We start from the raw sequence: 20,118 nt of genomic DNA, 5'->3' as shown, positions 1-20,118 counted from the left end.
CAACCCTCTGGTGTATCAGCAACCATGACAGTTTTGAGTCATCAGCAAACTTGCTAAAGGTACACTCTGCTCCATTATCCAGATCATTACTGAAGATGTTAGAAAGGACTGGACCCAGTATTGAGCCTTGGGGTACACCACTAGTTGAAGCATAGTTTACAAATCCATAGTATTATTAGCATGTCCGTATTTGTATTTGTTTGAGGTGATGTTTCCTTAAGCTATCTGGTGAGACATACAGATGTAGTTGGTGACAGCAAATTAACAAATAGTGTGGTAGGCAGTTACTCTAAAATGTAATGTTGGTTGTACTGTGCGATACTGTGCTGGTTTGGCTCTGGTATGGTTTAAGTAGTGGGTGAGGGGCCCCAAGGGTGACTCTTCTAGGAAGCTACTAAAAGCTTCCGCAGCTCAGCTGGCTAAGGCTGAGCCATTAGAGAGAAACAATAGATGAGCCTCTGTGATTGACATATGAAAGCACTGATAAAAGACCTGAAAGCAGAGAGAGCAAGGTAGAAGACCTGAGCTGGAGAGGTAAGAGCAGCACTGGAGTGGAAATCCCGCTGGTGAGGTTGGTGAGGAAGAAGGGGAAGGAGGTGCCCAAGCAGAAGTTACATGGCAGGCAAGATGGCAGGCAAGATGGCAGGCTGTCCTGCTGTACCCATGGAGGAGAAGCACAGCAGAACATACCCTGAAGGTGCCAGGAGGGGCAATTTTGGACCTGCAGCCTGTGTACTTGAATCTGCAGCTGTGGAGGAACCCGTGCCAGGGGAGGGTTCCCAAAGCAGCTCTTGACTGTGTGGGAAGCTCAGGCTGGAGCAGTTTCTCCTGAGAAACTGCACCTCGTGGGAAGGACTCATGAAGTAGAGGTTCATGGAGGATTCTCTCCCATGGGAGGGACCCCATGGGGAAGCAGGATAGGATTGTAAGGAATCTTTGTTCCTGAGGAGGAAGGAGCAGCAGGAACCACCAGCCTGTGAACTGACTCTAAACCCCATCTCCTGTGCCCCTGTGCTGCTGGGGGGAAGGAGGGAGAGAAATTGGGAACAAAGTAATTTGGGCCCGGGAAGAAGGGAGGGGTGGGGGTAACGTATGCAAGCCCTTCTCTGTGTGTTGTCTGTGTCCTGTGTGTGTGTGACTAGTGTGAAATTAAATTATTAATATTTTTTCCCCAAGTTGAGTCTGTTTTGCCTGTGACCATAATTGGTGAGTGAACCCTCCGTGTCCTTTGTCTTGACCCACGAGCTTCTCAGTGGCCTTTGTCCCTCCCAAACCAGTGTCTATGTGCAGGGCTGGGGGGGGCGGTGGGGAGGCAGGAGGGGGGCAAATGAGTGGCCATGTGGCTGGTTATTTGTTGTTGGATTAGGCGCAAATTACGACAGATATGAATCTTAATGTGAAACCTTAGACAATTCTATTAATTTAAGAGTTTAAATAAAGTGAAATAAAGTCAAGGATATCTGCTTCGCATAGTTAATCTGTCATTCAATTCAAAGGCTTGAAACAGTTTGTGTTATTCTGCAATAGGTTCTCATGGATTCACCAAGCTCAAGGAACTGGGAACCATTAAAATTAAATATCCTGAGAGAGAAAACATGACTAGCAGGCTAATATTGTAAAATAAAGTGTACTAACTTAATTAGACAGTGAAAGGTAGGGTTACAGTTTGATAATAAAGTATGAAGTAGCTGTTACGTGGTAACTTATATAATGGAATTAGTGCTGCTTAGAGGTGCATGTTAATTCATTTTTGGCATGGGAATTTAGGAGCAGGGAGAAATGAAATCAGATCAGAGAGGCAATGCTCTTTCAGAAAGGTAAAAATGAAATGATCAAAGATGTAAATGAATTCTGAAATACATGGAAGTTAGTTTCTTCTCCTATGGGGAAGCTAATAGTGTAGGCTTGTCTCTTTTCACTTCAATTTCTGCAAGAGTACATCTGTGTCTTATTAGGGCCTTGTGAAGATTGCTAAATTTTAGGGACTTCTGGGTAGAAAAATTATAACAGGGCACATTATTGTCCCTTCCTGTCCTTAAAAGGAAGCACAGGAGGGTCACAATCCAAAGATATATGAAATATTTCTCTGTGTGAATTCTGTTCAGGGTGCAAATTGATTCTGAAGGTTTTGTTTTTGTTTTTTTTTCCTGCATCTTTCAGTGATGTGTGTGTCTGTCTTATTTTGCTAAGTAAATTAAGTACTGTGGTATTATCCAAATGTAAATCTCAAAAATCACTAACTGGCATGAAAGTCTTCCAAATAAGAGATGAAAACATTATATATCTTTAAAGTTCCACTTTATCTTGCACTGTAGATTGAATTCACCGTTAAAGTTAATATTCGACAAACTCTAGGGGGAGGGATGTGACTTCAGCTGTGTGAAAGTTGCTTTTCTAAGCTAGTTAGCTGCCCGAGCTCTTTTAAAGTTAACAGAAGTAACAAATTGAAAGATCAAATATTTATACGAGTCATATATATTAATTTTAAGATTAAATAAGTTGTTCTTTGGATGTGCTGATTGCTTTCTAGTGACTAGAGTTGGGGCCTGATTAACTAGCTGAGGTTGGACATCAAGTTTTTAAGTGAATGAATCTAATGGTGAATTTCCATGTTTGAAATTCCTTAACAAAAACCCCATAAGCATTTGTTAAGGAAGCCATTATATCTGTGCACCTTTTAATTTTATTTTTTTCTTAACTAAAAAAAAAAAAAAAAAAGGCGCCAAGGGGAAGAGGTTGGATTTTTGGTGATGTTGGGGTTTGGTCTTTCTGAAAGTCAAACAAATCTCATACTACCTTTTGATGAATGATTATTGTGGGCCAGTATTGGTACTATGTGACAGTACTCAACAATGAAGAATATGAAAATTATTCTAGAAGTATTGCTAATCAGGACAGTGAGAAAATAAAATAAAATTTGTAAGGTACTTCTAGAAAGTCATTAATTCCCAGTAAGATCTGCTTACTTGCTGTAGAATAATGCATTAAAAACACTGACAGTATTTTTCCTGGCACCGTCTTCTTGCACATTTGCTCTTACTGCACTTATTGTTAAGTCTCTTATCCGTCAATTCTAACTTAAACTTTCTCACTTTTTGGTTTGAGCCACAGGTCCTTGTTCTGATGTCTTCTGAGACTAATACCTTCTTTCATTTATATGGTTACCCTGAAGGTATTTGATTAATGCAATTCACTGATTGTAGCACCTTGCGTACATACCACATGGCCTTTGTATTGCACTAATTCCACTCCAGTATTTCATAACTGTTCATGCTGGAATTTCAGAAAAGATAACAGAACAATTGCTTAGTTATCTCAGAAATTATCAACAATGTAACACAAAATCTTGTAATAACTCTTTTCTACATAGACAAGTGCATGACGTTAATTATGTGAAAATGTAGTTAATTTTTCAAGGATCAAATGAGTACTGCTCATCACTCAGTGGACCTTTTCTCAAAAGCAGAGCTTTCTGACAATAGTGGCTGCTGTGTGAATTGTGTTCTCTGAGGTTTTTTATAATATTTTGCAATTTTTTCTTCTCTTTTAGCTGATGGATGCACTGACTGGTCTGTGGATTACAAGAAATATCAAGTACTAGTGGGAGAACCTGTTCGTATAAAGTGTGCGCTCTTTTATGGATACATTAGAGCTAATTACTCCCTAGCCCAAAGTGCTGGACTTAGTTTGATGTGGTACAGAAGCTCTGGACCTGGAGATTTTGAGGAACCTATAGCTTTTGATGGAACTAGAATGAGCAAAGAAGAAGACTCCATTTGGTTCCGACCAACAGTGTTACAAGACAGCGGACTCTATGCATGTGTTATAAGGTACTGTATTTTAATATACTGCATTTTAATTAACCAGATATGAAATATTATTCTAAAATGTAAGTCTTCTGTGCTAAAGAAACGTGTTTTCTGACAGTATTCCTTTTTCTTCTTCTCCTGGCACTCCCTTTCTGAAGTGTTTCATGCTTAAGTAGAACTTATTATTGAATGTCTTGGAACATTTTGCATTTTTTTGTATAAATAGATAATTTATAACAAAGTTTAAAAAATATCAGATGGTTGGGACTAGATGCATAAATCATGTGTTCCTGCTTCTGATTCTGGGTTAACTGTTACAATGACTAATCCAGAGAAAAAGGTTCTTTTTCACATTCACATTTCTGTAGGTTTTTTAATGTAATGGCTTCATTTAATTCACTTTTTTTTTTTTTCTGTAAAAAACCCCAACAACCTCTATTTGATGTAAAACAGTTGCATCAAAGAAAACGGAAGGTGAAATTTCAGCTTTTTTACAGACATGCATCCTCTAGAATGACATCTGGCTTAACCTGATAATAGAGATAAGTTCCAAAGGTATTTATCCTGATGCATCAAGCTTTATCACCATAACTTGGAATAGATGCTGCTTTCTGTTTTCCAAAACAGCTGTTCAGCTTCTTCCTGCATCTTTAAAATGGTTTGCACTGAAATATTGTTTCCAGCCTTTTGCAGTAAAAAAAATAGGATATAGGCACTTTCATATTTCTCATAGATATACTAGTATATCTAGATATACTAGATTTTCACTAGATGTCTAATGTATGATCAAGATGGTTATTAGTAGAAGACACAATCTTCATTTCAGTAACAGGAATATACTCTATTATGCAAGTTTTGTGCATACAGTCAAAGGTTACTTTTGAATAGTTTTGAATGTCCATTTAGAATCAACTTTAAAACTTAATACTTTATGTTCCCAAGATAAGCATGTATTAGATATTTTAATCTGAAATAAATAAATTTAATTACTCAGAAATATGTTTTCCTTTTTTCTCTCCTTCCTTCAGATTCTTAAGCTGTAAAGTGACAGAAAAAGATAAAAGATTGAACTGACGCCATCAGACAAAATTATGTACTCCATCTGTACTTCCAAAGTTATTTCTACAGAAAAATCTAGAAAAAACACTTGTATCAAATAGCTGTTTACTGCTCTTTACTGCTCTTTCTTCTTGTCACTGAAATCAGAATACTCAATCTCACTGTCACTTCATGCTTGTATACTGGTAGAATATACCAAAGAATCTGGAGAAAAATTAGTGAGCAAGAGCTGTAATTTATTTCAAGGAACAGGGTGAAGATTGCAGGGATGGGATTTAGGAATATTTTTTTTTACAGATTTGAAGTTTTTGTTTATTTTAAACACAAGAGCCTTGAACACCTTCAGAATGATACTATAAGCTCTTTTAGTTTTGAAAACCCATTTGAGAAACTCAGTTAAAAGGCTTAATATTACCTAGTAGCAAACATTCTGTGTGATGCTTGCAATAACTTGAACAGGAGAGCATGGAGCAGAGATGTGCTTGCGAGGTAATGAGGGCAGACAGTAAAGGGCAAAAGTAGAAACATGCTTTGAATAAATAGCTCTGCCAAATTTTTATTTCAAACTTACTTAAAGGGGTGTGACAGTACAATGCTTACTATTTTCTTTGCTTAGAAGCTTCTTGCTTCACAGTTCTGTGCCTTTGCTGCCTGTGGCTACAGTAAGGAAAATAAATATATCTATTGCACTGGGTGTTTAGAGAACGGCATGCTAGAACAAAACTGTATGGCACAAAATGAACAATGTTGAAAGGGTAGTTAGTGGACCAAACTAATTTCTTCAGTGACTATAATACAGTATTTGAGTAGAAACTCAGTTTTCTACAGTAATTGAATAGAAACATGCACATTTTCAGTGAAAGTAACAGTGATACTAGTGAAGGCTGCCTCTTTTTCCTTCAGAAGCAAAGAAACAACCTTCATCTTTATTTATTACTGTTCACAGTACTCTCATTATTTAATTTCTTATCCCTGCTTTTCTTCCTATGGCAAGATGGCTGCCATAAAAGAATTGCGAAAATCAAGGCTGAGCCTTATTATCAAGGCAGTGCTGCACATCCATAGATAAAGAAGAGGAGATACACGGCTAGAAATAGCTTTCAGTTTACTACCATCAGTACAAGGATTATAAGCTGATTGGTAGAAAATGTATGGACATACACCCTCCTTTCATGGAAGAAAATAATTGAGTCTGTTTCAGGTACAGTACTGTAGCATTCTGCTGCAACCTCTGTGTCCTGCAATTTTAAGGAAGCAGAGATGTAAAATAGTAAGTTTTCACGTGAATGTCACATCACATGGTTGCTTGTTTTTTTATCACATATGGGCAGTGAATATAAATATATAAGCTACACAAAGAGTTAATGTATATATTCAACTCAAGCTGTTATAAGAGTAAATACTAAATAGTTTCTGTCAAACTTTCTGTCTCCTTTGATACTGAAAAAAAGCCATTCCTGTCAAACTAGCATTTCCTTCATCTTTTCATCTTTTCCTTCCCTGCCTGGAAACTTCTATTACCATATCTCTGAAAATGGCCCAACCTAATATCAGCTCAGGTAAATGGGGCAAGAGAGGAAAACTGGACTGGGATTTCTACTGAAGTACTACAATGGGTTGCATTGCAAAAGAAGGAACAGGTTGTTATGATATATTGAGCCAGAGTTTTGCATTGGTATGTCAGTTAGTGTTTAGAAATTTTCTTTATAACTGCAGACAGTGTATGCAGCAATTCAGACATCTTTCTGAATTTGAATATGCTCTTATTAACTTTACTTTGAGTGAGGTTGCTTTTACATCTGCAACCAGAAATTTTCACTTTAGAGCTAGAGATAATATGTTTTCCCTTGTAGAAATCAGTTTTGGACATAATCAATGTGACTATTAAAATGTTTGTTTAAATATGACTAGTTAAAATCATTGCAGTTACGTGAATGATGCATTATTATCAAGACGTAATTATTTTGTGAAATAACTAGTAAATAATAAATATTAAGTTTACAATAACAATGTACGCAATTTATTTTTAGAGAAAATTCCCTTAGTCTTTTGGTTTTTGTTTTTTGTTGTTTTTGGTTTTTTTTAAAGAAGCTATGGAGTCTAACAATCTCCTGCAGTTACTTTTTGAGTTACCAGTGTTCTTTCAGGTATTAGGAAGTCTTGTTCTATTCATTTTAAGAAAAGTATCCATTTCTATATATATCATTCTGTTGGTTCCTAAAAAACATGCATTGCACATAGTCATAGTGTGTATGCACACACTTGTTTTCTTCATTTTGAATGCAGAACATATAAGGAAATCTTTGCTTTAGTGGAGGAAGGGTGGGCAAAAAAGAAATACAATTAATTTTTCATAAATCTTGTGTGAGCACCGTTTCTTCATTGACCTTGAATAATGTAAAAACATGTTTACAACTGGCAATAACCATTTCACAGTACAAACCATTTTTCAGATCTGCCTTACTGTAGCAAGGGCCTTTACCCTGGCAATTTATACTTTTAAATACTTTTAATTCTTTATACAATTTTTACCGATGATTATCTTAAGAAAAAAAGTGTTCCGAGAACGAGATGTTAAATCTGAATAGAAATCAGAAACAAGAAAGCGAAGAAAATATCTGAAAATTAAGCCTTAGCGTAGTTCAACTTTCAAGATCCAAAATGTGGTGTCTAGATCTGCATGGGATCCCTAGTTACCTTTAATTGTTTGTAACAAAGAAATATGACAGTGGATGAGAGAAATAAGCTTTCTTAATAGAAGGCTAAATGTGCTTACAATACACAGAAATAATTCTCAGAAAAGCCTGCTATTCTATTAGTTCCTTTAAGTAAGTATCATCACAGTGGTAAAGTAATTAACAGAAAAATAGCATAGAAACAAATTTTAAATTACTTCTAAGTAGTTTGGAATACAAATTTGCAGATTTTCATTATTTGCATTTATTGGGATGCTTCTGAGTGAAGCCCAGAGGTCCTGTTTTAGAGCATTAACCCACATAAAAAAAGAAAAAGAAAAAAAAAAGTAGTAGTTTTATAAGCTTCTAGCAAATAGGCATTCATAGCCACATGGCACAAAACCAGCAGGGATGTAAAAGGAAAACAGAAAAAAAAATAACAATGGAATATCTGCACCATTTGAATTATTTGAATGTTTGAATCACTGTTACAGGTCTTTCTACAGAAAACAATAACTCTGACAGACTCTTGAAGCAGTGTGCAAGTTCAGGAGAACATTTATTGCACATAGGAGATGGACTTTCCTTGGTCCTCTTCTTTGTGTTGATTTGATTTGCAGAGAGTAGGTGAGGAAATTGACTGTGCCTTCATTATTCCTACACTCCATTTGTAAGCTTGGCTGAGCTTTTTCCAAGGTCTTTTTTATTTTTCTATTGAAAGTGTTTGGTGATCTTTATAAGGAATCTGTCTCTTATGGTGATCAAGGTTTGATCTACCTCCTTTTCAAATGTAAGCTTGGTAGGCTAGTCAGACATCCACAAAATATTTCACTGCAACTTAGGGTTGCCTTGGTGAGTAGAAAAAGCCTTCAGGCTAACATTAAGAATTTATACAGATTGGGTTTCTGAAGCTTACTTTAAGTGTCCTGTACAGATGGAAAGTACAGTTGCTAGTTCCTAGAAATAAATGAGATCCGTGCTTTTCTTGAAGTTAATGCTTGTTGGAAGTCAGGTGGTTGAAATCTATGAATTGCTCTTTACTCATGCCTTCTGACACTGCAGGAGGTCACGTCTGACTTGAGCATCTTTATTGTACATGGTAAATACCTTTCATGTGCGTTAGGACACAACAAATGCCTAATACTAAAGAGATAAGTGGATGACCACAGAGTACTTATAATTGTGAAATTGATATAAGCTATGCAATAATGCTAAAGTCCAGTGTGTTTTTGCTATTTGTTTGGCTTGATGAGACCTTGACACTGAAAAGCAAACAAGCAGGCATGGTGGTGAGTAGATAAAGGAGTAATATGACTTTTACAGTTGATAGAGTTAGGATTTTAAATGAGGAGACTAAAACTAAAGAAGTTTTAGGCAAGACTTCATTAAAGGATATATTAATTGATACTGAGGAGAAAATAACTAATGCCTGTACTTAAACAGAATAGAGGAAGGATGTTAATATTAGAAAAGAAGAAGAAACTGCAGTATTTGACTGAGCAGAAGACATTGTTAATATCACATTTTAACAACGCTGAACTTACAGGAATGGCACAGAAAATGCTTGAGGAGAGCATTATTTGAAGAAAAGCCTTCTATATGATACCAAGTTTCATTTACTACTGATTCTTTTGATGTTGAGATATTTACTAAAATACAGCAATGTAACAAATAACTTTGAGTGTTGCTTCCACTATTTTATTACAGATTTTTTTGTAAAAGTACTTTTAACAAACTGGTTTCACTTGCCCATTGATTGTCGAGGTTATTTTCATAACTAAATTAATAGTTCTGACTAAAAAAGTAACACTTTAGATCTCATTTCAGTATTATAGTAAAATATTACTATGATGTTTGATTTTGCAGCTGTAATTTAAGAGGCAAAATTCCTAACATGTAGCCAGGTTGCATTAATATGTTATTGTTTCGAGTAAAAAAAACAGTTTCTCTTTTCTTAAAAAGAGTAGGAAGTATTTTGTCCATTTTACACTTTCCTGCTAACTACATCCATCTTAGAAAAGGACTGAAAGCCATGTAATGCTACAGAAGAAGCTGTCTATCAGCTGTCTTTTCAGCAAATGTGGGAGAAGGAGAAAATACAGATAAAGTTAATTCCATATAATAGATAATTAAGCAAAGGGTATGTAATTTTCTTTGAGACAGTAGAGAAAATAGACGATGAAGGAAAAGAACTAAAATGACTTGCACATATTTTCAAGGCAATGGTTTCAATTTTTTCTTTGTATCCTAAGTTCACTTATAGATATTTTTTGCTTATTGTTTCCTCTAATAGAATTCAAATCAACCAAGTTGTATACTAGTAATAAGATCAGTCTACTACTTTTTATACAATTGTTTAAATTTGCTCTTAACATCTTATTTCAAATTGTATTTCAAATCTCTGTTCAGCAAATGTCCTGTGAATATAAATTGCCTGCAGGTGTCAAATTCAGTTTTTGCATGTAGATTCTAAAAACCTGCATGTGAATTGTTCCCTTCTTTAATTCCCATTGTTCTCAGGCCAGAGACCAATTTTGGCTGATTTTATAATATAGCTAAGATTTGATTCAGTTTACACAGGTGTAGATGTCTAATACTGTTTTAAAGGCACTAGGAGCATTTTCAAGATATTTGCAAGGGGACAATATATGTGGCACTGGATATGGAGAAGGCTGGATGTGGGGTACATTTAGGCGAGCCACATGCCACTACGCACCCACTCTTCGGCAAATAAAATGAGGTAGGCTCCATCAGCCAAACTGACAGCTACAGTAGGACTTTAGACATATCACACAGGCACATGAATTAAGTAGATCACAGAACTGATATGTCTTAAACAGAATCCCAAGCTGAATTGACTTCATTTGTGTATTCATGTAACATATATTGCAATGCCTGGCTGATGTGAAAGTTAAGAGACATACCTCTGTACTTAGTGCTATGTCATGAGACTGAAATTTTAAAATATTAAACTTAATGAAGAGCCTATAATGTAAGAATGTAATGTGATTAAATTAATTTACAATCTAAATTCTTCTGAAATGCAAATCTAGAATAGTGGTTGAGGCTCCCAAAATTCATCAAACTGACTTAAAAGCCACCAGTTCAACAAACAAGACTCTTTCTCAGTAATTAGCTTAACATTTCCAAGTTTTCTGCAGAAATAAATATCACAAATGCTCCTTTAGAAAAGGGACATAAAATAAGAAGCTGAGATTCTCTAGTCAGACTCCAAGAAGCATCAAATAATACATGATCTGTGATGAAGTCTTGCATTACTTTTTCAGAGGGGTTGAATCTGAAAAGGGTGGGTATGCCATAAGCCAGGAAGGTTACAAACGAAGTAGAGAGACTGAAGAGAGCTTGCCTACTGACTGCTTTCTGGTGCCACTATAGTAGGAATGAATAAAGCTGGGAAGAAGATCCTGAGTTTTCAGGATGCCTTTGGAACAATTCAATCAATGCTTGCTTCCCACAGCAACTAGACTGATCTAAAGCAGTACTAGTAGCAGTCAGAAGTTCTTTAATAATCCTTGTTTTAATCCTTGCTTCTCTCTCCTTTGCCTTCATAAATCAGAGGAAGTCAGCTGATGTTACAAAAAATGGAGAAGAGATTGTGTGGTTCCTAGCATGCAAGAAACTGGAAAGGTGGAGACCTCTTCTCCTCTTTCTGTTCTCTTTGTCTTCTTCTCTATCCTGAACAAATCACCAAAAACTCCTGTGAATTCCTCTTTAGTTGATACAGGAAGAAAGGAGAAACATCTTTGTTGCAAGTATTCAGGTTGGGGCTGTATTATTCATGAAAGAGATATTCATGTGTTCTAGGGAAAGTTCCATAAATGTAAGAAGGTAAAAATTAGCCTATGGAATCATTAGCCTATAGGATCATGAAGGCAAGCTATAAATACTCTCTTATTGAAAAGCCTTGGTCTTTATTTAGAGAAATCAACAAATCCCTGTGCTTCTCTAATCATATCTCTGATTTTTTTTATGAGTGGTTTATATTGATAAACCCTGTGAGTTTTATCCATTTTCACTGTGGCAAGGGTTTCTTACATAGAAGTGTTTTAAAGAGTGACAACTAATAAGATATGTTATCCCTGGTTTTAAGGGTATCTTCAGTACCTCTCATTAGTCACAGATGGGTTAATCAAAATTTACTAATCTGAAAGTCTACTAATAAAAATGGAAACTTGAGAACAGATTCTAAGGCAAATCTGTTATATACACATTTTTAAATTAACTGTAGATACACAAAAATACGTATAGTTAGATATTATAATAATATATTCTGTATAATTAAAAACTACCACTGCTACTGGTAAAACTATGCATTATTGTTCTGCTAAGACTTACATTTAGTATTTATGTGGGTGGTTTTTTTTCTTTCTTATTTTAAATGAAAATTAGACACTGCCCATTTCACTGAGATGGTATAGTTAATCATTAACCTTACTCAAGAGAAATGAAGATCCAGACCCTCAAGATAATAGATATATTGAAAAATATTTAATGGATATTGTTATATTTGTGTATTTCCTGGTACCGAGAAAGAGAGGGATTTGTATAAAATATTTATGTCAATAATAATTTGCTTTAGTAGCATCCATTCTCAAATATTCATGTCCATTAAAGTACATATGGATAAGATCTTTGACCCAAACAGTTACTATGATGTTACTATGAGATAGATGATAAGTGGTAACTATGTAGAGCACTGGAGGAAAAAATTGATAGATACTAATTTATGTATGTTAATGAAATGTTGCTGTGGAAATGTGGGCCATGAGGTGAAGGAAGTTGCTTACTGAGTGTGGCAATGTCAAATAGCAGGTTTTCTATTGAAGTGCTGGTGCACTTGAATCAATAGTCCTGTGTGAAGAAGGAAAAGTACTTGGAGAAGTCATGCAAGACCTCTAAATGACTTAAGGTTTGATGTGCTAGAAGTAATAAAATGAGATATTTTAGCACCAAAATAATCTGGATACAAAGAATAGTTCTGACAAATTTGGTGGCCTTTTATGATGGGATCACAGTGTCGGTTGACAAGGAAACAGCAGCTGACATCATCTACCTGGACTTGTGTCCCACATGACATCCTGGTCTCAAAACTGTAAGGATATGGATTTGACAGATGGACGGATGGAATTGGCTGGATAGTCACACTCAGAGAGTAGTGATCAGCTGTTCAATGCCCAGATGGAGGCCAGTGACAAGTGGCGCTCCTCAGGGGTCGGTTTAACATCTTGGTCAAAACCTTGGACAGTGGGTTTGAGGGCACCCTCAGCAAGTTTGCTGATGACACCAAGCTGTGTGGTGTGGTTGACACACTGGAGGGCAGGGATGCCATCCAGAGGGACCTTGACAGGCTTGAGAGCTGGCCCATGCCAACCTCATGAAGTTCGACATGGCCAAGTGCAAGGTCCTGCACCTGGGTTGAGGAAACCCCAAGCACAAATACAGGCTGGGTGGCGAATGGATTGCGAACAGCCTTGAGGATGAAAAGCCCAACGTGAATCGGCAGTGTGCACTCGCAGCCCAAAAATCAAACCACATCAGAAGTGTGGCCAGCAGGCTGAGGGAGGTGATTCTGCCCCTCTACTCCATACTTGTGAGACCCCACCTGAAGTACTGTGTCCAATTCTGGACCTCTCAACAAAGGAAAGACATAGACCTCTTGCAGCAAATCCAGAGGAGGGCCATGAAGATGATCCGAGGGTAGCTCTCCTATGAAGACAGGCTGAGAGTTGGGGCTGTTCTGCCTGGAGAAGTGAAGGTTCTGAGGAGATCTTATAGCAATCTTCCAGTACCTGAAGGAAGACTAGAGAGAGACTTTTTATGAGGGTGTATAGTGATAGGACGAGGGGTAATGGTTTTAAACTGGAAGAGGGTAGATTTAGGTTAGATGTTAGGAAGAAATTATTTACTGTTAGGGTGGTAAGAGACTGGAAAAGGTTGCCCAGGGAGATTGTGGATGCCCCCACTTTGGAGGTGTTCAAGGCCAAGTTATACAGAGCTTCGTGCAACCTGGTCTAGTGGAAGGTGTCCCTGCCATTGCAGAGGATTTGGAACTTGATCATCATTAAGGCCCCTTCCAACACAAACCATTCTATGATGTCATTTTCTTGTTCTATTATTATAAAGTCAGAGTTTATATGGCTGTGTCAAGACCAGCTGGCCAAATTAAAGGCAAGAAGGAACTGCACAAGCAGTTCAGGCATGGACTGGTATCTTGGGAATAGTATAGGGACATTGCCCAGTCACGCAGGCATGGTGTTAGGAAGGCCAGAGCGGGACTGGAGCTGAACTTGACAAGGGATGCAAAGAATAACAAAAAGCGTTTCTACAGGTATATCAATGAGAAAAGATAGTCTTCCCCACTGATGAGCAAGGATGGCAAACTAGTAACAACAGATGAGGAGAAGGCTGAGGTTCCCATTTACTTTTTTGCCTCGGTCTTCACTGGCTGCCTCTCTCCTCACACCTACCAAGTTAAAAGACCTCAAGGTGGGAATCAGAGGGAGGAAGTCCCTCCCACAGTAAGTGAAGACAAAGTTTTTGATCACTTGAAGAACATTAAGAAGTTTTTGAGACCTGATGAGATGTATCCCAGAATCTGGAGGGAATTGGCTGACGTAGTTGCCAAGCCACTCTCCATGATATTTGAAAGGTCATAGCAATCAGGTGAAGTTCATGGTGATGGGAGAAGGGGAAACGTTGCACCTGTTTTTAAAAAGGATAGAAAGGAGGACCCTGGAAACTACTGACCTGTCAGCTTCACCTCTTTGTTTGGGAAAATCATAGAACAGATCCTCCAAGAAGCTCTGATAAAGCAGGTGGAGGACAGGGAGGTGATTTGAGATAGGCAGCTTGGCTTTATTAAGGAAAAGTCCTGCTTGACCAACATACTGGCTTTCTACAAAGGAGTGATTACATCAGAGGATGAGGAAAGACCTACAGATGTCATTTCAAGGTCCCTTCCAACCCTTAAGATTCTTTGATTCTGTGATTCTGTGTGATCTATTTGAACTTCTGCAAGGCCTTTGACTGTGTTCCACAACATCCTTCTCTCTAAGTTGGAATGATATGGATTTGACAGATGGACTGTTTGGTGGAAAAGAAATTGTCTGGACGGTCTCATCCAGAGGGTAGTGGTCAAGGCTCGATGTCCAGATGGAAATGGTTCACAAGTGATCTGTTCTGGGACCTGTACAAGCTAGTGTTATGATAGAAAGCAACCCTTCAGAAGGGGACTGTGGGATACTGGGGGACAAAATGTTGGATGTGAGCAGAAAATGTGCACTCGCAGCCCAAGGGGCCAATTGCATCCTGGGCCACATTGAAAGAAGTGTGGCCAGCAGGTCGAGGGAGGTGAGTCTCCCCCTCTACTCCACTCTTGTAAGACCCCACCTGGAATACTGTCCAGTTTCAGAGCCCTCAACACCAGAGGGACACAAACCTGTTGGAATGAGTCCCAAGAAGGGCCACAAAAGTCATCAGAGGTCTGGAGCACTTGTCCTACAAAGACAGGCTGAGAGAGCTGGGGTTGTTCAGCTTGGAGAGGAGAAGGTCCAGGAAGACTTTATAGCAGCCTTCCAGTATCTGAAGGGGCCTACAGGAAAGCTGGGGCGGTATTTTTTACAAGGGCATGTTGCAATAGGTCGAGGAACAATGGTCTTAAACTAGATCAGGGTAGATTTAAATTGGATATTAGGAAATGGTGTTTTACATTGAGGGTGGTGAAGTAGTGGTACAGGTTACCCAGAGAGATAGTGGAGACCCTGTCTCTGGAAACATTCAAGTTCAGGCTCAACCAGGCTCTGAGCAACCTGATCTTGTTGAAAAGTCCCTGTGAACTGCAAGGGGGGGCTGGGCAAGATGACCTTTAAAGGTCCCTTCCAATCCCACACATTCTATGATTCTGTGATTCTATAATTCTATGTTTCTATGATATGTCAGCACAAGATAAATAAAGGTCATGTTTGCAATGACCATATTTCTTAAAGATTTTTTTTCATCAATTCCAGTGGTCACAGTAGAAAAACTTCATCTCTTGTACTACAAGACTTCCTGGTAGTCTGAAATTGGTGCATTTACAATTTATTTTTAAATGTCTCCCAGACATAAAAATTACAACCAGACTTAGCAAGTAAAATTATTTGTAACACTGAAAATATTAATGTGCAGATATTCCCACTACAGAGGAAAACTAATGACATTTGCATATTTGATGCTTGCTTAATGCTGCCATCTGTCAAAGTCACACAGCCTCATGCTGCTAATTTCAAAGGTGATGAGACTGACCCAACTCATCTTGAGGTACTTAATTGCAGAGGCTAAGATTATGATCAAAGATCAAGATTGTCTCTATAATCTTAATTCAGCTTTCTAATGCAGGAAGCATTACAATACAGCCTTTGAATGCTAAATTCAGACCATGGTTAGAAAATTAATCAAGCTTGGCCTGTGAGGAGGGCTTCTGTTTTTTCTTATTGCAAGAGCTAGTGTGTGCATGTAAATACACACACCAATATGCATGCATGTGCACACATACATATATCCATAATTGCACATGCATACACACACACATATATATATATATCTATATACATATATCCATAATTGCACATGCATACACACACACATATATATATATCTATATATATACACACACACACACACACGTGCGTTGTGTCCCAAGAAGGAGAATTAAAGGCATGAAGAAATGTTCTCCATACAGTTGATAGGGACATGCTTGAAAAATGGATTTATTTTTTGTCTATCAAACTTTTCTTCTGTCACAGCAGTCTCCTAGAAAAGCTGGCTGCTTGTGGCTTGGATGTGCATATGCTTTGCTGGATAAAACTCTGGTTGGATAGCCAGGTCCAAAGAGTTGTGTTGAGTGGAATGAAGTCCAGTTGGTGGCCAGTCCCAAGTGTTGTGTTGCCCAGGGCTCAGTGCTGGGGCTGCTCCTGTTTAACATCTTCATTGTTGACTTGGATGAGGAGATAGAGTGCACCCTCAGTAAGTTTGCAGATGACACTAAATTGTGTGGGAGTATTGATCTACTTGAGGGTAGAGAGGCTCTGCAGAGGGATCTGGACAATCTTGACTAATAGGCCAAGGGCAATTGAATGAATTTCAATAAGATCAGAAGTCGGGTCCTGTACTTTGACCACGACAACCCTGGGCAGTGCTACAAGTTTGGGGAGGAGAGGGATCTGGGGTTGTTGATTGACAGCTGAACATTAGCCAGCAGTGTGCCCATCTGGCCAAGGCCAATGGCGTCCTGGCCTGCATCAGGAATAGTGTGACCAGCAGGACCAGGGGGGTGATCCTGCCCCTCTACTCAGCCTTGGTGAGACTGCATCTTGAGCACTGTGTGCAGTTTTGGGCACTGCAGTATAGGAAGGACATTGAGGTGCTGGAGAGGCTGCAGAGAAGGGCAACTAGGCTGGAGAACAGGTCTTATGAGAAGAGGTTGAGGAATCTGGGGCTGTTCTGCCTGGAAAAGAGGAGGCTGAGGGGAGATCTCATTGCTCTCTACAACTACCTGAAAGGAGGTTGTAGTGTGGCAGGTGTTGGCCTCTTCTCCCTAGTGACTAGTGATAGGATAAAAGGAAATGGGATCAATTTCTGCCAGGGGAGGTTCAGATTGGATATTAGGAAAAATTTCTTCACAGAAAGAGTGGTGAGGCATTGGAACAGGCTGCCCAGGGAGGTGGTGGAGGCACCGTCCCACGGGGTGTTAAAAAATAATGGGTGGACGTGGTATTTCAGAAGATGGTTTAGTGCTTAGGGGTTGTAGGGTGGATGGTTGGACTTGATGATCTTGAAGGTCTTTTCCAACCTTGATGATTCTATGACTCTATGATTCTTATGTGAATTGAGCCAAATTATTGGAATGAGTTTGACCTTTCTCCTTTGGGGATTACACTGTGGATTCAGGCCACTTCTTTTCATGCTGCACTGAAAAGAAAACCTCCCTTTAAGACCGTATTTTAAGTTTTTCTTTGATATAATGACAATAACAACTATGCAAATTAAATGTGTCAGTCGTCAGGGAATATTTATAATATGACCATTCAATGATTTTGGCATCTATTTTTTTGGCCTTGCATGGTAGATCTTGACATAACTATTTAAAATACATGGTGACCTGTAAGGAGATAAGGTGGCTTTTTTCAGTTTAACTGTTTTATCTGTGTTAATTTTCATACATACACCTGTTGTCTGAGAGTAAAAAAAGACTGAAAAGTTTTATATTAAATTCAATTATTTAATGAAATTTAATTAAATTAGAGGGTTTTATATAAATATAACTAATTTTAAAGTACTCTGAAAAGGAAGTTTAAAACAATCGCATTTTGCCTGATAGGTTATGTTGCTTTATGATACCTTGAAGAACAGAAAATCCTTTTGATACACTCTCTTTTCAGTTATTTACAATTTGAAGTGAAAAGAAAAAATAATTAACAGTTATGGTTTGTATTTTTTCCCCTTTCAAACAAGTCTTTCAACTTTCAAGTACAAGGTGAACTCAATAGATTTAGTAGCAAGGCATAATCAACTAAACCATCAGCTTAATTTCTGTGATGTTCTTGAATTTTTAAGATCAAGTTGCCTGGCTTCTATGGGCAGAGAGTGCAGATTAACGTTTATCACTTTCGTCTTATTAAAGTGACAGAGAGATTGCTCAAACAAGCACAAGTGCTAATGCCTTTTCAGTGACATTTTCATGACATGTTTTTGTTGAGGGTTTTTTTTTTTCCCTCTGAAATGTCTGTCTGCCTTTTCTGGACAGTTAACCCCATTCAATAAAAACAGCTCAGTTCCACGTTTGATCCCAGGTGTAGTTCTGCCTCAATGTTTACTCTAGATCTACTGTGGTTTTGTGAAATTTTATGACAATATGACAGCTGAAGGGAATTCTTTCCAATGTATGATGCCTAGCCTCAAGCCAAGGCCAGGCAGGTTGGGGATTTTTGTATGGTATTAGTCAGGCTTCAGATTGCATGATCAATGCCTAAGTAAGGTGCCTGCAACAACTACATGAAGGGGGACAAATAAAAAAAAATCCAACGTACAAGGTATCAGCACTATATCTCTTGGTCTCACTGTGTGTTGTAACAGCCAAAGCGTGTCCTGAATAACTGATGGCACAATATTTCAAACCAGACTTATGAAGAACTTCAGGGAGGAGTGTCAGCAGTCATAAAATATTAGAAAAGGTACAAGTGATTTTTCTTCTACAGGAAGATCAGCCTCAGCCGAGACCTGAGGGGGGAAGACAGAGGGATGATCCAGGGATGGAAAGTGTGCCATCGGTATTGACAGTTGGAAAGAAGAGGAGTGTGAAGATTTCTTTGACACTTCAAAAGAAATCTTCTCAATGCTTGAGGGCAAAATTTAAGAAACTACAGGTTTTCACCTGTGTACAGGAGCTGCAATTAACCCCATTTCCAGTTCTTCTCACTTCATCTGTTATTCTGCATTCTTGTATTCAATGTTGTGCTTCCCCATTCAGAAAGTGGACTTCATTTACTGTTGCTTCTCTTGATTGATACCAAGAACTATTTCTCTCACCCACCATTTCTAGGAAAGGTGCTTTCGCATTTTTGCTGCCTTAATAACTGGAACTCTTCTTCGTGCATAGATTTGAATACGCACATACTATTTTATTTGAAGATAAATAACTTTTTTACTCAGTACTGGGGGAAAGAAGTATAAGATGTCTAGACCTCCTGGCTTTGTATTTATTCAGCACCTGAACAGAACAGATCCTCGTTCATGTCAAACCCCAGGTCTTTCTACTGGAATGCAGATAAGGGATAAGTGGGATGCAGTGTTCTGCAGTATGTTGCTGCTTTACACTAACAATACAGTGTAAAAGGCAAAAGATGGTAAAAAATTTCTTTTCACAATTCACTGCAGAATTACCAGATATACAATATTGCAGGACTGACAGGCATTAGTTCATTAGTTTCTGCAACAACTCCCAAATACTTTTAAAAAGTTACATGAAAATGTGCACCTAAAGCCTTTTTTTTTTTTTTTTTTTTTTTTTTTTCCCCTGCAACATTGGTTTAACAACCGTAGCCACTGTTCTGGCTTCAAGGCACCTAAATCTCATTTACCATAGGAATGATTTTTGTCCCAATAAGCAAGGTGCTGTGCTATTACCAAAGTGCAGAAAATATTAGCACTTTTCAATGGAAAACTTTTCCCTCACAAAGTGTCTGACTTTGACTGAGATTCTAACTTCTCAGTCACTGGAAATTGGCTGATAATTCCAGTGGGACCTGGATTTACAGTTATCAGCTAGTATTAAAAGCTGGAGAGCTGTTAAAAATAAGAACATGTTCTTTCCTTCTATCATCACTAGTGTGTTTTAATTTCCTTTCATTTTACACAATTCAAGTGTGTCTGCTGATGTCCTTGTTAACCACGTACAGCCTTAACTTAAAGGTCAGGATACTCAGGTAAGCAGCTGTAAATCAGATATTGAGCCTACATGAGTTGCACATGGAGTAAGCTACAGTGTTTGAGCTGATCGTGTAGTTATTCCAAGTACA

The 20,118-nt window shown here is 38.0% G+C and overlaps 1 protein-coding gene across 1 annotated transcript in view; it reads left to right on the top strand.

Moving 5' to 3' along the window:
• Nucleotides 1-20,118, top strand: part of IL1RAPL1 (interleukin 1 receptor accessory protein like 1) — a 703,718-nt gene that overhangs the window by 371,572 nt on the left and 312,028 nt on the right. The window contains exon 3 of the mRNA XM_051608467.1: nt 3,551-3,830. Coding sequence (XP_051464427.1) covers nt 3,551-3,830 — 280 coding nt within the window. The remainder of the gene's footprint in view (nt 1-3,550; nt 3,831-20,118) is intronic.

This window comes from Apus apus, chromosome 1 (assembly GCF_020740795.1).
Source record: "Apus apus isolate bApuApu2 chromosome 1, bApuApu2.pri.cur, whole genome shotgun sequence".
Classification (NCBI taxonomy): domain Eukaryota; kingdom Metazoa; phylum Chordata; class Aves; order Apodiformes; family Apodidae; genus Apus; species Apus apus.
Note: the sequence above shows the minus strand (reverse complement) of the source record. Positions and strands in the feature narration are given on the sequence as shown.